The 17,847-nt window shown below is 44.3% G+C and overlaps 1 protein-coding gene across 1 annotated transcript in view; it reads right to left on the reverse strand.

The window, feature by feature from the left end:
• Positions 1–2,208: 2,208 nt before the first annotated feature.
• LOC121278842 (elastase-1-like) overlaps positions 2,209–17,847 on the reverse strand; it is a 51,182-nt gene continuing 35,543 nt past the window's right edge. The window contains exons 6-8 of the mRNA XM_041189300.1: positions 10,559–10,704; positions 5,285–5,434; positions 2,209–2,235 (exon numbers count right to left, since the gene is read on the reverse strand). Of these exons, the coding sequence (XP_041045234.1) occupies positions 2,209–2,235; positions 5,285–5,434; positions 10,559–10,704 (323 nt within the window). The remainder of the gene's footprint in view (positions 2,236–5,284; positions 5,435–10,558; positions 10,705–17,847) is intronic.

Consider the following 17,847-nt stretch of genomic DNA (forward strand, 5'->3'; position numbering starts at 1 on the left):
TGGGGGATGTGAGGAAAAACCTTTTTACCCAGAGGGTGGTGACGGTCTGGAATGCGCTGCCTGGGAGGGTGGTGGAGGTGGGTTGCCTTACATCCTTTATAAAGTACCTGGATGAGCACTTGGCACGTCATAACAATCAAGGCTATGGGCCAAGTGCTGGTAAATGGGATTAGGTTGGTCGGTCAGGTGTTTCTCAAGTGTCGGTGCAGACTCGATGGGCCGAAGGGCCTCTACTGCACTGTGTGATTCTGTGAGTGAGTGAAACCTGTCAAATTCAGAGTAAGGGTATGATAAATAACCTTCTTTACTTCACAAAAAGCTTGCAGCTGGAATTATTTAATTGGAATGCCTACTCTGAGAGTAAGAAAACAAACATCTCTTACATATTAATATACTGATCATAGGCAGTAACAGGAAACCCATAAGTTCGGTCCTTGACTGGTGAAGCAATGCATTGGTGAATAATGGAATCTCTTATGATCCCATTACCCAATGCGTTTCCAATCTTAACCCTATAACATGTCAGAGGCCAAAAAAAAAATCCATGGAGACTGCTTTTGCAGGTATACTGAAAAAACATTATTAAGCTGAATTGGCATGGAAGAAATAGGATAAGAACCAAACACTATTTAGCCCCAAAACAAAAACAGAATTACCTGGAAAAACTCAGCAGGTCTGGCAGCATCGGCGGAGAAGAAAAGAGTTGACGTTTCGAGTCCTCATGACCCTGTCGAAGGGTCATGAGGACTCGAAACGTCAACTCTTTTCTTCTCCGCCGATGCTGCCAGACCTGCTGAGTTTTTCCAGGTAATTCTGTTTTTGTTTTGGATTTCCAGCATCCGCAGTTTTTTTGTTTTTAACTATTTAGCCCCACCTTGGACTGGCATCAGAGGCGGGCAAAAACTAAAAATAACCCCACTTCAGGTATAGCCAAAACATCTTATTAACGGCACTTAAGGCCAATTAAAGGAGGCCGACCAGAATATTCCAATTGGCTTCCAGGTTCCTGTTGGTGACAGGGGCTAGTTTAGGTGCCTGGAGATGGCCTCCTAGTGGCACACCATGGAAGTGTGGGCATTGTTCAGCCCAGAGGCCCTCCTTGCCTGCTTGGGTGCTGCAGCAGCTTCAGGGTGCCCTTGTTGGGTAGCCCTGGCTGCAAAACCCATTACTTAATTCAAATTTTAAAAATTTGGACAGCACACACTTACTTAGCTGCCTCCACTAACTGCTGCTTCTTTCAAGCTGAAAGGCCCCTGATTGACCTTGCAGCTTTGAGAGCTCGCCCTCTGGCCATTAATTGGCTGATCCGAGGAAAATTACAATAAGTGATTGTTTCCCACAAAAAGCAAGCTCCTGACCCACATTTCAGCCTGATGGCAGGGTTCAGAAGTCCACATGGAAAATCCTGCCCTGCAAATGTACTTTTTGTCATTAAACTCAAACTGGTTCATTGTCTAACCTATATGTGACTCCAGTCCCACACCAATGCAATTGACTCTTAACTGCTGCATTGCAGTGGTTCAAGAGGAAAGCCCAGGGCAGTTAGGTTTGGCCAAAACCCAAGAATGGATAAAAATAATATCATTGAAACAAATGATTTTTTTCAGACATGATAATGGTTATTTTTCCATTTGAGAGGGTTTCTCTGATTGTTTAATGCTTTCTTGGGAACTTTGCACTTTGCTGCTTTTTTCAAAATCAAGTTTACTATTGTGACGTCCTGATTAAAACAGGATAGTAGAAAGATATGCATTGCAGAGTTGGGGGCTTTGCTGGTAGCCAGTAGTGTGACCCCGCCCCCTCTGTTTAAAGGGTTAAGTACTACACAGTGTGATAGTGAGGCACATAAAAGAACCTATGTTTGCCACTGCATTAGCTTTGTGCAGCTGGTGTCAGTAGGGGATTTATAATTTACCACAGTGACCCATGATTATAATTTAACCTGATATTGGGACACAGATGCCACAGCACTTGTGGGAAACTAACTTCTCTACACAGCATTACTAGAGAGTTGGAGTAGAATCTTAAATGTTAGAATGTTTAAAATTCTGTTTATTATCATAAAAGTTAATCACATGGTGGCAAAGGAAAAATAAAATGCGTGCAGGTTAAATCAGAGAAACCTATTTTTATTGACAGGTTTTGATTAATACAGCAGGCAAATGTTTCTGCTTGACTTCACTCCATGGATAATACTTAGGAATCGTCTTAATTGCCAGCATTTTGATCCATGGTCTGAAAAAAGGGAACAAATATAAAATTAATTATTACGACACCGTGTTTGTATTCCTGGTCTATAGTGAGTTGGCTATGTTCTACATCAGGATTGCAATCAGAATGCTACAATTACCAAGGCTGATAGGGAAGGGAAAAGCAAAATTCATTCAGGGCTCCTACTGCCTTTGTCTAGAAAGTGCCTCGATTGATGTTTAGTGAGGACACAATTGATTCAACTGTGATAACAAAACCAACAACATCTTGTCTTTGCATTTACTTGCAGTAAAATGTCCCAAGGTGCTTCATAGGAGTGCAATCAGGCAAAAATTGACACCAAAGCAAAGAAGGAGACATTAGGACAGCTTATGAAAAGCTGGGCCAAAGAAATAGTTTTTAAAGACTACCTTAAGTGGGGAGAGAGGTGAAGAGATGGTGAAGTTTAGGTAGAGAATTCCATAGCTTAGGGCCTAGACTATTGAAGACACGGCTGCCAATGGTAGGATAAAGGAAATAATGCAGATGTCAGAGTTGCACAAATGCAGAGTTCTCAAAGTGTTTTATGACTGGAGGAGATTGCAGAGATAAGGGGTTAAGGCCATGGAGAGATTGGAACACAGAGATGAGAATTTTAAAATCATGGGGATCTTGGACCAACAGAAAATGTGGATAGCAAGCACTGGATTGCTGATTAGATAGAAATTGATGTGAGTTATGATAGATAAAATAGAGTTTTGGATGTGCTTAGATTTTTGGAGGGTGCAAGAGAGGAGCTTGAGATGATACCATTGATGGTTGAATAGGCTGATGACACTCATTGGCGAGATTTTCCAGTTCTCCAGCAGCAGACATCGTCGTGGGCGTGACAGGAAAATTTGGAGAGCAGCAAGAAGTCAATTTTAGGTAAAATGCTATGTAATAATTTGGTTTGTAAAGGCTGCATGTAGATGGTTGCACAAGTTTACAACGACTACAGCTGAAGGGCTGGTAGGCTGGGGTGACCATAAAAAGAAAAATAATATGTGATGACTGTTAGGTAGGACAATGTGGTATCAGAAGTACATAAGGGCCAGATATGGTGAATAAATATTCCATCATAAGGTCAGAAATGTGATGTTCACCAATGATTGCACAATGTTCATTACCATTTACAACTCCTCAGTAATGAAGAAGTTTGTGTCCATATGCAAGACCTGGACAACGTTCAGGCTTAGGCTGATAACTGGCAAGTAACATTCATACCACAAATAGGCCAGGCAATGACCATCTCCAAAAAGAGAGAATCTAACCATCTCTGCTTGACATTCAATGGCATTATCATCGCTGAATCCGCCACTATGAAGATCCTAGGGGTTACCATTAACCAAAAACAAAACTGGACCAGCTATATAAATACTATGGCTACAAAAGCATGTCAGAGGCTGGGAATTCTGAGGTAAGTAACTCACCTCCTGACTCCCTCCACCCCCCCCCCCAAAGTCTGTCCATCATCTACAAGGCACAAGTCAAGAGTGTGATGGAATACTCTGCACTTACCTGGATGAATGTGGCTCCAACACCATGGAAGAAGCTCAACAGCATCCAGGATAAAGCAGCCTGCTTGAACAGCACCCCATCCATTAACTTAAACATTCACTCCACTACAGTGGCAGCAGTATGTACTATATGCGAGATGGACTGCAGCAACAAACTGAGACTCCTTTGATCATTAAAATCCATGACCTCTCGCACCGAGAAGGACAAGGGCAGCAGACACATGGGAACACCACAACTGCAAGTTCTCTTCTAAGCCATAGACCATTCTGACCATCGTTCCTTCACTGTTATGGGATGAAAATCCTGGAACCCCCTTCCCAGCAGCACTGTGGATGTACCTGCACCAGATGGACTGCAGTGGTTCAAGAAGGTGGATCATTTACCCTCACATCCCATGTAAGAATAAAAAAATTGAAAATTTGATGATTGAATGTCAGTTGCAGTTGGCTAGCGTGCTTATTAATGCTGAATGGTCAAGGGTGACTGTTGGCCATAGTGTAAAGTGGACGATATAGATTCAGCTGCCCATTATGTTTCTCTCCCACTCTTCGTTCCCAGTGAAGGTACCCAGCAGCAAGTTCTGAAGCTGAATAGTGAGCACACTGCCTACCTGAAAATGGCCACCTAATTTTCAATGGACCTAATTGAGAAGTTGAAGTGTTGGGAATGAGCAGCATAACATTTGAATCAAATATTGGCAGTGGAAAGACACATATGGGTAACGACAAAAAGGAATGAATGATGAGCATGACTTGCAACATCTAAGGCAAGTCTGGTTATGATCACTGATATGAAAACTTTAATAATTTAATATTGAAACTCTTGTGTTTAATAGTCGTGTTTTGTAAAAATTAATTCCTTTCTCCAGATGTCAACAAGATAAATATTTTGCCATAAAAAGAAACTCCAACCATCTGGATTAGCTTATTATGCATTTGATGCAAAACAATGCTAACATTTATTTAAGTAAAATAAACTTGTAATAGCTTCTGACAGAGTAGATTCTTCAATTATTCATGAAAAAAAATCCTTTCCAAAGTTCCTTCAAGGCATCATTCCCTACCTTTCTGAGAGATCTTCTTCAGCATCCCCACATGCTATCTACTCCTATATTACTTAGTTAACATTCTCACCATTTCATTCGGGAGGCAGATCTTTCTGTGATCATGCTCTCGAATTCTGTACCACAATTATTTTGCCTTACGATCTCCTTTCTTCTTAAAGTCAACTGATTACCCATCTTTTTGACCTCTCTTCTACTCTTCTCTGTAAATAGCTCTGGGATATTTTCCTTTACATGAGGAGCCCAATAGGCTTAGATAATGGGGTTCTTGAATCAGAATGTGTTACTGCCTTTAGTCTACAAAGGAACAGGTAGTAGAATAAAGAAGCAAAATGGATGCTGAAAGTCTGAAATAAAAACAGAAAATGTTGGAAATACCCAGCAGGTCAGTCAGCATCTGTGGGAAGAGAAACAGTGTTAATGTTTTGGTTCAGTGACCTTTCATTGTGTAATATAACAAAGAAGACCTACCTGGTAAATCCAGTTGATATATGCTGATACCCGAGTAAAAACTGTAGGGTGCTTCTCTATAACACAGGAGACTGGTCCGAAGCTTACAATACCATGGACAACCCAGCTTCCAGCATCGTTCTGACAGTTTAGGGGGCCACCAGAATCTCCCTGTGAACAAGAAAGTGCATCTGAGATGAGGCCACCTGGTTCATTCCTTCAATGAACCATGTAACATTAGTCACATTGTAGACTCTGTCCTACTCTGTAACCATAGAACCATAAAAAAGTTACGATGTAGGAAGAGGCCATTCAGCTTATCATGTCTGCACCGGCCAATAAAAAATAAACTGTCCACTTATTTTTAATCCCACTTTCCAGCACCTGGTCCATAGCCTTGCAGGTTACAGTGCTGCAGGTGCAGATCCAGGTACCTTTTAAAAGAGTTGATCATTTCAGCCTCAACCACCAATTTAGGCAGTGAATTCCAGACGCCCGTCACCCTCTGGGTGTAAAAGTTTTTCCTCATGTCCCCTCTAATCCTTCTACTAATTGCATTAAATCTTTGCCTCCTGATAATTAACTCCTCAGCTGGGAGAAACAGGTCTTTCCTGTCTACCCTATCTAGGTCCCTTATAATTTAGTACACCTTTATAATTTAGTATAATTAGGTCACCCCTCAGCCTCCTCTGGAAAACAAGCCTATCAAATCTTTCCTCATGACTGTGATTTTCCAGCCCTGGCAACATTCTTGTAAATCTCTTCTGTATTCTCTCCAGAGCAATGATGTCTTTCCTATAATGTGGTGACCAGAACTGTACACTAAATTCCAGTTATGGCCTAACCAGCATTTACACAGTTCCATCATTACATCCCTGCTTTTGTATTCAGTACCTCATCCAAAAAAGGAAAACATTCCATATGCGTTCTTTATCACCTTATCCACCTGGCCTGCCACATTCAGTGCCCTGTGCACATACGCTCCAAGATCTCCCACTTCCTCAACCCCTCTCAATATCTTGCTGTTTATTGAATATTCCCTTGCTTTGTTTGCCCTCCCCAATGCATTACCTCACTTTTCTGGATTGAATTCCATTTTCCACTTTTCTGTCCACTCTACCAAAGCATTCATATCTTTCTGGAGACAACAGCTATCCTCTTCACTATCAACTACACAGCTAATTTTTGTGCCATCTGCAAATTTCCCAATCATGCCTCCCACATTTAAGTCCAAATCATTAATATATACAATAAAAAGCAAGGGCCCCAAAACTGAACCCTGTGGAATGCCACTAGAGACCGCTTTCCATTCGCAAAAATATCCATTGACCATTACCCCTTGTTTCCTGTCACTGAGTCAATTTTGGATCCAACTGATCACCTACCCCTGTATCCCATGGGTTCTCACTTTTCTGACCAGTCTGCCATGTGGGACCTTGTAAAGTGCCTTACTAAAATCGATGTAAACAACATCCACTTTATTACCCTTATCAGTCCTCCTTGTTACTTCCTCAAAAAAGTCTATTAAATTAGAAAAACACGATCTTCCCCTAACAAGACCATGCTGACTATCCCTGCTCAATCCCAGCCTTTCTAAGTGACAGCCTATCCTGTCTGTCAGAATTGATTCCAATATTTTGCCCACCACTGAAGTCAGACTGACCAGCCTATAATTTTCTGACTATCCTTCGCACCTTTTAAAAATATTGGTACGTCATTTGCAGACTTCCAATTGTCTGGTACCTCGCTTGTATCTAGTGAGGATTGGAAAATGATCCTCAGAGTATCTGCTATTTCTTCCCTCGCTTCCTTTAACAACCTGGATACAATCCATCCGGCCCTGGTGATTTATCCACCTTCAAGGATGCCAGGCCCTCCAGTACTTCCTCTCTCATTATGCTTATTGTATCTAATATTTAACACTCCTCCTCTTTAACTAGAATGTCTGCATCATCCATCTCTTTAGTGAAGACAGAGACAAAGTACTCATTGAGAACCCTGCTCACATCTTCAGCATCAACACACAAGTTGCCATCTACATCTCTGATAGGCCCCACCTTTATTCTCTTGCTCTTAATGTACTGATAAAACACCTTAGGGTTTTCTTTGATTTTACCTGCCAATATTTTTTCATATCTTCCCTATGCTTTCCTAATTTCCTTTTTTACTTCACCCCTGTACTTCCTATACTTCTCTAGGCTCTGCACAGTATTAAGCTTTTTGTGACTGTCATAAGCTTTCTTTTTCTTCTTTATCTTACCATGTATGCTACTAGGTAACAGGGGGCTCTAGATTTGGCAGTATCATGCTTTTTCTTTGTGGGGACATTTCTCCACTGTGCCTGTAGAATCTTGCTTTTGAATACCTTCCACTGATTTGACGCTGTTTTACTTTCTAGGAGCTGTATCCAGTCCACTCTCGCCAAGCCACCTCTCAGCTTTGTAAAATTTGTCTTCCCCCAATTTACAACATTTACTCCTGTTTTATCTTTGTCCTTTTCCATAATTATGCTAAATCTAACTGCATTATGGTCACTATCAATGGTCACCCACTGCTACTTCATCCACTTGCCCAGCTTCATTTCCTAAGACTAAATCTAGAATTGCATCCCCTCTCATTGGGCTTGTTACGTGCTGGCTGAAAATGTTCTCTTGAGTGCATTTTAAGAATTTTGTGCCCTCTGTGCCCTTCACACTGTTTGTAGCCCAACTGATATTAAGGTAGATGAAGTTTCCAACTATTACTGCCCTATTGTTTTTGCACTGAGAAATTCACCTATACATTTGCTCTTCTCACTCCCACTATCTGTGGGTCTATAATAAACTCCTAGCAATGTGGCTGCCCCATTTTTTATTTCTGGGCTTAACCCATATGGTCTCATTTGATGCTTCATTTAGTATATCATCCTTCCTCACAGCTGTAATTGTTTCTTTAACCAATAATGTGACACTCCCCACCTTTTTTATCCACCTCTCCATCCTGCTTGAAAACACTATATCCAGGGATGTTGAGCTGCCATTTTTGTGCCTCTTTAAGCTAAATTTCCATTACAATGTTGATATCATGCTGCCATGTATCTATCTGTGCCCTCAGCTCATCAGCTTTATTTGCTATACTCATTGTATTAACATATTGAGATTCAGCAGAATTCTTCTATTGTATCAACTCATTGCTTCAGAAAGTAGATAAATATTTAACACTGATTTAACTGATGATTTAACACTGACAAATTCCTGTGCTGTACACTCTTTAACCTGTGCTTCTTCTGTCTTTGAGAGTCACTCACTAATTCTCCATCTCCCATAACCTGCACTGAATTTGCCCTCAGGTTCCCAGCACCCTGCCAATCTAGTTTAAACCTCACTCAACAGCACTAGCAAATCTCCCTGTGAGGATATTAATCTCAGTCCTGTTCAGGTGTAGCCTGTCCGCTTATACTGGTCCCACGTTCCCCAAAAGCGGTCCCAATACCTCAGAAATTTGATGCCTTCCCTCCTATACCAGCTTCCCAGCCACATGTTCAATCACTCAATTCTCCTATTTCTATACTCACTTCAAAGTAGGACTGGGAATAATCCTGAGATTACTGCTTTAGAGGTCCTGCTTTTCAATCTCCTTCCTAGCTACCTAAAATCTGCTTTCAGGACCTCATCCTCTTTCCTACCTAAGTCATTGTTACCAACATGGGCCACAACCTCTGGCTGATCACCCTCCCCCAGAAGAATGTTCTGCAGCTTCTCCGTGACATTTTTGACCCTGGCATCAGGGAGGCAACATACCATCAAACCACATGTTTTTTTGGAGGATTATGGTGCATCAATCCATTCCATATTTTACATCTGACCTTAACACTATGACACCAAGGACTCTAATGATTTAGATCTCTTTTACAGTTATATGTTCTTTGAAATTTTAGTCACCATATCTTGTTGATGAGTTATTTTATTATCCTTTTCCTGTTATCTCTCTTCCCTGGCTGAGAGGATACCATGAAGACTGAGTTCTTCTGCCAATGCTGCTGTGTGATCAGCAGGGTTTGATTTGACTTTCCATGGGATACCTTGTCTTTCTGTGGTGCTTGAATTGATGTAAACTTCTCTCCTATCATTCTACAATGCAGCATTTCAAAGCTCCATCGACATCATGCATCCTCCCCTTTAACTTTCATTCAGACTGTTTCCCAGTGAGGCCCACCTAGAGCACATTCAAACTCACAGCTGGAAGCTGAACAAATAGTTTATGAAGAAGATGAAGTTGTACTTATACAGTGCCTTTCACAACCTCAGCAAATTGCTTCACAGTCAAATAATTACTTTTGTAGTGTATTCATTGTCTTAATGTTGAAAATGCAGCAGTCAATGTGAGCACAGGAAGAATGAACAAACAGTAATGTGATAGATTACCAGAAAATCTCTTTCAGTGATGTTGATTAAGGCCAGATCACTCTTCCTTTATTTTTCTTCTTACTCTTGGAAAACGCATTGGGGTAGTTTTGTACTTCTGGCAGTGAATAAGGGTGGTAATGGTTCATCCACCAGTTAAACAGCCCTGCCAAGGGATGTGGTAGCGTAGTGGTATGGTCACTGGACTAGTACTCCAGATACCTAGGGCCATGCTTTGGGGGCCTGGGTTTGAATCCCACCATGGCAAATAGTGAAATTTGAACTCAGTAAAAAATTTGGAATTAAAAGTTTGGTGATAACTATGAATTGATTGTTGTAAAAGCCCATCTGGTTCACTAATGTCCTTTAGGGAAGGAAATCTTCTGTCCTTACCTGGTGTACATTTGATTCCAAACCCACAGCAATGTGGTTGACTCTGTAATGGCCTAGCAAGCCTCCCAGCCACTCACGGATAGGAAATAAATGCTAGCACAGCCAGCGATGCCCACATCCCATGAACAAATAAAAAAAAAGTTCCTGTTAATCTAATGCATTTTCCACCACCACTGACTGGAAACCTCCTTTAGGATTCAGTTGAATTTTCCCTTCCCCTGGACAGTTTCTCCTAGGTGAAATTGGTAAATTGTTGAATGGAGAAATGTGGACACAGATGTACATCCCACTTTTGTGTGAAACAAGACCTGTCAATCTGCTGAGCCATTGGACAACGCAGTCCAAATGTAATTGGCTAATCAACCAAATGGCTCATTGTGGACACAGAAATATGCCCTATCAATCTACAATGCAAACTTTTGCCGTACCGACCCAAGGGTCCACTAGGCTGCACCTATTCATGTGGAATAAATGCAGAGTGTACATCATAACAACAATATAGATTAACAGAGATCATTACCTGACATGCAGACGTCATACCATCACCCCCAGCACAGATCATGTTTTTGGTGACCAAGCCTGACCACCACTGTGGAGATGAGCATGTAGCATAGTCCACCACAGGGAGCAGAGCTTGCTGCAGAGTGGGAGAGGGAAGACCAAAAGCTGAAAGAGCAACAGAACGTATTGGTGTTATTTAATCAATTTTTTTGGTTATTCTTCAAATTTTATGGTCCAGTTGTTCCCATCAGGCTTACACTATCTGTTTTGTGGTCCAGTGGCACAATTGTGTATTTAATGGATTAAGTTTCTTATGCCACGATTTCCTTTTTCTTTTGTGCTGTTATGTTGTAGAATGGCGCAAGCTTACAGGTAAACTTGAGCTAATGCTCAGGCATATTTTGAAGATATAATGAAGAATATAGTGGCATCTAGTGGTAAAATGTCCATCCTGCAAATTTATTTTAATTCTACTGATACAGGAGTGAGGTTTTCTGTGGCTACTTTGGGCAGTAAAGCACCTCTGAGGTGGCCTAACTGGAGTCTTAAGCTGAAATGGCATTTAGCTCATGGTTAATGGAATCTACCATCTTCATAAAGGATCTGAAGCTCCAGCTGCTGTAGGACAAAGTGACAGAAGACAGTGGACTCGTCTGCCCCTGCGAACAAAGGACACCCCTCTTTCACTGGACCTCCTTCATTAGATCTTCCAGTGTGCTCTCTCACTCGGTCCCTGAGCCATCCTGAAACAGGCCATTGCCTGTCAGCCTGCACACACTACACCATCTTTAGGTGCATGGAGCTAACATATACTATTCCACAAACTTCGGGCTGTATTTTACATGTCCCCGCTGGGCATGTTTTGGACAGGGGTAGCATGTAAAGTAGGGCAGGTAACCAACCCACTACCGAACCCCAAGCTCACCCTCATAACACTGGGGAGTGGGCAAGCACCAACATCGACGGCCTGCCCACCATATTCAGATAAGTAACCAAGGGTCATTTAGGCTTGTTATCAAGCCAATTGACCCTGATAATATGCTGCCCATAAAAAGTTCAGCGTGGGCAGCCAGGTAGGAACAGGCTGCCTGATTTTTTAACAAAGTTCCTCAAAGGGCAAGACAGAAGAGGGGTGTGGTTCAATCTTCAGGGGTTTCCCTTTGCCAATTGTAGGCGATCTCCCCTAGGCTCCTTTCTACCTGCCTGCAGCCTTCCCAGTTAGGTGGAAGCCCACTCACAGTGCTTTATGGCTGTAGGGTGGGTCAGCGTGGAGCATGTCGGCTCCACGCCAGCTTTGCTTCCAGTAAAGTAAGGACACTGGGCAAAAGAGGCTGATAATGTAAATTGACCACTTTCTGGAAAATTCCTATGTGGATTATACTGACAGAACTCTCTCCTGAGAGAACATGGAATGTTGCACCTGTCATGGCCTTCTTCAAGCAGAGACACATGAAAGGGAGATAGGAAAGATGCAAAAGACTGAAATTTAATCTCCTGTGGTTGTGGAGACAAAGACTGATTACCATGTCTCAGCAGTCATCTAAAATCCTTACTCTGTTGACTTATATCTCAGAATGTGTGAAATGGTTGGAGATGAAAGAAAATAGACTCTGGGTGCAAGACATGGGGCGGAGTCTTCCATGCCCGCTGGGGTCGGGTGTGTTCGGTGGCTTGAACGGACAGTATGGCAAGAAGGGCAAAATTCGGTTTCACAATGTCATTAAACCAGTTTGTGATTGTCTGCTCAACCCGTCGATGGTGGGCCCATTTTTCATTGGGAACGTCTTTGTAATGCATCAGCATATCATTATAAGGTTAGCCCACCAGATTCATTCCTCCCCCCACCCCCCAAAGCTGGATCATCCACTCACACGTGTTTCACAGCAGCATATAAAAGGCATGCACTTGGTGGGCTGCACTTTGAGTGGAACTCGGAGGTGAGTTTATTTTTTATTCATTCACGGGACGTGGGCTTCGCTGACTGGGCCAGCATTTGTTGCCCATCCCTAGTTGCCCTTGAGAAGGTGGTGGTGAGCTGCCTTCTTGAACCACTGCAGTCCATGTGGTGTAGGTACACTCACAGTGCTGTTCGGAAGGGAGTTGCAAGATATTGACCCAGGGACAGTGAAGGAATGGCGATATATTTCCAAGTCAAGGTGGTGTGTGATGTGGAAGGGAACTTCCAGGTAGTGGTGTTCCCATGTATCTGCTGCCCTTGTCCTCCTAGATGGTAGTGGTTGTGGGTTTGGAAGGTGCTGTTGAAGGAGCCTTGGTGAATTATTGTAGTGCATCTTGTAGATGGTACACTACTGTGCTTTGATGGTGGAGGGAGTGAATGTTTATGGATGTGGTGCCAGTCAAATGGGCTGCTTTGTTCTGGGCAGTGTCAAGCTTCCTAAGTGTTCTGGGATGAGCTGTACTCATCCAGGCAAGTGGGGAGTATTCCATCACACTCCTGACTTGTGCCTTGTAGATGGTAGACAGGAGATGAGTTACTCACCACACAACTCCTAGCCTCTGACCTGCTCTTGTAGCCACAGCATTTATACAGCCAGTCCTGTTTAGTATCTGGTCAATGGTACCCCCCACCCCCCCCAGGATGTTGATAGTGGGGGATTCAATGATGGTAATGTCATTGAATGTCAAGAGCAATGGTTAGGATTCTATCTTGTTGGAAATGGTCATTGCCTGGCACTTGTGTGGCGCGAATGTTATTTTTCACTTGTCAGCCCAAGCCTGGATATTATACAGTTCCAGCTGCATTTAGACATGGACTATTTCAGTATCTGAGAAGTCATGAATAGTGCTGAACATTGTGTAATGATCAGTGATCATCCCCACTTCTGACCTTATCACAGAATGACAGAGTGCAGAAGAGGCCCTTCGGCCAATCAAGTCTGCACCGACACGTGAGAAACACCTGACCTATCTACCTAATCCCATTTACCAGCACTTGGCCCATAGCCTTGAATGTTATGATGTGCCAAGTGCTCATCCAGATACTTTTTAAAGGACGTGAGGCAACCCACTTCCACCACCCTCCCAGACAGCACATTCCAGACCGTCAACACCCTTTGGGTAAAAAGGTTTTTCCTCACATCCCCCCTAAACTTCCTGCCCCTCACCTTGAACTTATGTCCCCTCGTGACTGACCCTTCAACTTAGGGGAACAGCTGCTCCCTATCCACCCTGCCCATGCCCCTCATAATCTTGTACACCTCGATCAGTCAAATGCAGCATTGGTGTCAAGGGCAGTCACTCTCACCTCACCTCTGGAGTTCAGCTCCTTTGTCCATGTTTGAACCAAAGCATGAGGTCAGGTGCTGAGTGGCTGTGGTGGAACCCAAACTGGGTGTCAGTGAGCAGGTTATTGCTAAACAAGTGCCACTTAATAGCACTGTTGATGACCTCTTCCATTACTTCACTGATGATCGAGAGTAGACTAATGGGGCAGTAATTGGCTGGTTTGGATTTGTCCTTTTTGTTTTATTGCTGTTACAGGACATACCTGGGCAATTTTCCACATAGCCGGGTAGATGCCAGTGTTGTAGCTGTACTGGAACAGCTTGGCTAGGGTCATGGCAAGTTCTGGAGCACAAGTCTTCAGTACTACTGCCAGAATATTGTCAGGGCTCATAGTCTTTGTACTATCTAGTGCATTCAGCTGTTTCTTGATATCGCATGGAGTGAATTGTGTTGGCTGAAGACTGGCATCTGTGAAGCTGGGGAACTCTAGAGGAGGCTGAGATGGATCATCTACTTGACACTTCTGGCTGAAGATTGTGGCAAAAGCTTCAGCCTTATCTTTTACACTGGTGTGCTGGGCTCCTCCATCATTGAGGATGGGGATATTTGTGGAGCCTCCTCCTTCAGTGAGTTGTTTAATTACCCATCCCCATTCACGACTTGATGTGGCAGAACTGCAGAGCTTAGATCTGATCCGTTTATCCGAATTGCTTAGCTCTGTCTATCACTTGCTGTTTATGCTGTTTGGAATGCAAGTTGTCCTGTGTTGTTGCTTCACCAGGTTGACACCTCATTTTTAGGTATGCCTGCTGCTGCTCCTGGCATGCCCTCCTGCACTCTTCATTGAACAAAGGTTGATCTCCTGCCTTAATGGTAATGGTAGAGTGGGGGATATGCCAGGTCATTAAGTTACAGATTGTGTTTGAGTACAATTCTGCAGCTGCTGATGGCCCACAGCGCGTCAAGGATGCTTAGTCTTGAGTTGTTAGATCTGTTTGAAATCTATCCCATTTAGCATGGTGGTAGTGCCACACAACGCGATGGAGGATATCCTCAATGTGAATGTGGGACTTCGTCTCCACAACGACTGTGCAGTGGTCACTCCTACTGATACTGTCATGGACAGATGCATCTGCGGCAGGCAGATTGGTGAGGATGAGGTCAAGTATGTGTTTCCCTCTCACTGGTTCCCTCACCACCTGCTGCAGACCTAGTCTAGCAGCTGCGTCCTTTAGGACTCCGCCAGCTCGGTCAGTAGTGGTGCTACTGAGACACTCTTGGTGATGGACATTGAAGTCCCCCACCTGAGTACATTCTGCACCCTTACCACACTCAGTGCTTACTCCAAGTGGTGTTCAACATGGAGGAACACCGATTCATCAGCTGAGGGAATGCGGTACATCATAATCTGCAGGAGATTTCCTTGCCCATGTTTGACCTGATGCCATGAGACTTCTGGATGACTGGGCATGTTCTATAATCTCTTTGCTAAAGCTGGCTATGGAGCAGTCACTGGTGGAAGCACTCACATCCCCTTGCAATGTCATCATTCGGGTTTGGACCAATCTCCCCCATGGTTTCGGCTCACAGTGCAGCCTTGCAGCACGGGTAAGGAGAATCCCTGCACCTGAGCTGAGAGCACAGCAAGCAGTCCAATGGGCAAAGCTGCCACCAATCGATCAGGTGGAGTGGGGTGGACGAAGGTGGGGTTTCGGGCAGCCATGCAGTGCATTGATCTCTGGTCATCCAAGTGATGGCCACCACTCTCCAGGGGAGACTGTAGGTTAAGGGGCTTTCAGATTTAACCAAGAGAAGTTCTTAGTACACCCATGCTAGCCCACACATCTCTTTCTTTCATCTTGCAGGAGGAGTACCTCAGAATCCTGGAGCCTGGTGAACTAGCTGTATGCCTTGTGGCGTACAGAGAGCGAAGACAATGAAGAAGAGAGTGACTGAGGCACCTGGCTGTGCAGAGGGAGGAGCAGCACTCTCTGGAAGAAGGGTGGCTGAGGCTCCCAAACATGACGCCAAAGTGCCACAGCGAGCCATCACTCGTCAGCACTTGGCTAGGCCCAGGGTCCATAGACGCCGCCTTTCATTCCTGCAAATGACTGAAAACCAGTGTTGCTGAAGACTGCACATGGCTGGGCAACTGGTTGGTCACAATTGCCAGTTTCTGCAGGATTTAGCGCTATGTGGACATGGAGGTCATCCACTGCCAGCGGCCATGAAAGTCCATAAAAGTGGCAGGGGCACTCAATTTCTACACCAGTAGTTCCTTTCAGGGCTCCACAGGTGACTTCTTTTGATTTTACTAGCCTCCACCCACAACTGCATCCATGAGTTCACGAATGCCAACTTCGCGAGGCCACATTATTTTTGTGCATTTTGCCCGGGACCAGGAGAGCCAAGACGCAAGACCAATTGGATTTGCCCAGATCTCGGATTTCCCACAGGTGCACGGTGCCATCGACTGCACTCACATGATGCTCAGGTCTCCGTCAGAACACATAGTCAACAATGTCAACCACAAGGGATTTCATTCGCTGAATGTGCAGCTGGTATACAACCACTGAAAACACATCCTGCAGGCCTACGCACGGTTTCCAGGAAGTGTGCATGACTCCTATGTTCTCAGTCAGTCACAGATCCCTGACGTTTTCAATGGTCCACAGAGGCTGCAGGGTTGGCTCCTCAGGGGCAAGGGCTACCTGCAAAGGACGTGGCTGATGACACCCATGCGGCAGCCTCAGACTGAAGCAGAGCGAAGGTATAACGAGGCTCATGCTGCAAATCGCAACTTGGTGGAGCAAACCATCGGGATGCTGAAAATGAGGTTCCGATGCCTGGACCAGTCTGGTGGAGTCCTGCAATATAGCCCATAGAGGGTGTCACACATCGTCGTTGCCAGCTGCACCTTTTACAACCTGGCACTGCAGTGGGGAGACTAGCTGGCTGTGGAGGGGTTGCAGGAGCTGAAGGTCTCCTCCAATGAGGAGGATGTCAATGGCGATGTGGATGAGGAGGTCCTCAAAGGCGATGATGACGGTGATGAGGCCGTTGCACTGGCCAGACAAGTCAGGCATGCTTGGGAGGCCCTCATAGCTGATAGAGTTGTGAAGGACGAAGATGACATACATTGAGGAGACACCATTGCACACATAGCATCTATGAATGTTTGACTCCAGTCTGGCTTATGGCAGCGCACATACCCTCTGTGATAATGCTCTTGTCATGGTGATGCAGTGGAGGCCCAAATAGTTGTTGATTGCAGAAGGATGATGACAACATGCAGTGAAGACACTTCACAGATCTTCACGTAGCCTCTAAGAATATCTGACTCCTATTTGGCCAAGGGCAGCTCACTTGTGCTCTGTAATCAAAGTCATATGATGGAGACGTAGCCATGAAACTTTAAAAGCATCTGATCTTTCGTCTGCCTTCAGCACCTGAGTCCTTCAGAAGCACAGCGTCACTGATCACAGATGCTGAAGAGATGGGGGCCAGCCCCACCTTAAAGGTGCTGAGAGCACAGAGAGAATGATGGAACTCTGTGACATCTCTGTGTCACCATGACAAGAGCATTATCACAGAGGGTATGTGCGCTGCCATAAGCCAGACTGGAGTCAAACGTTCATAGATGCTATGTGTGCAATGGTGTCTCCTCAATGTATGTCATCTTCGTCCTTCACAACTCTATCAGCTATGAGGGCCCACAATATTCTGGCAACAATGACAAGCAGCGTTGGGGTGCAGGCATCAGTAATGTGTCCAGGGAGTGTGTGGCTGAACCATCACTTTGGTCTGAAGGCTGCACAGAGCACAGGGAAGAGGCCCTGAACTGAGACACCTGCCTTTATATTGTGCAGAACAGTTTCACACCTGAGTAACATGAACACTGCTCATCAGAACAAGGAGCCATAGGCAGAGATATTCTTGGGACTCTGTTGACAATAGTGAACATTATGTACAAGTGACTAATACCCGTGCCCCAGGCTGAGCAACTACATCATCTTAACCTTCCTAACCTTCCTGCTACATCTTGGTTCTCCCCGGATATCC

The sequence above is a fragment of the Carcharodon carcharias genome, chromosome 6 (genome assembly GCF_017639515.1).
Source record: "Carcharodon carcharias isolate sCarCar2 chromosome 6, sCarCar2.pri, whole genome shotgun sequence".
Taxonomy (NCBI): Eukaryota; Metazoa; Chordata; class Chondrichthyes; order Lamniformes; family Lamnidae; genus Carcharodon; species Carcharodon carcharias.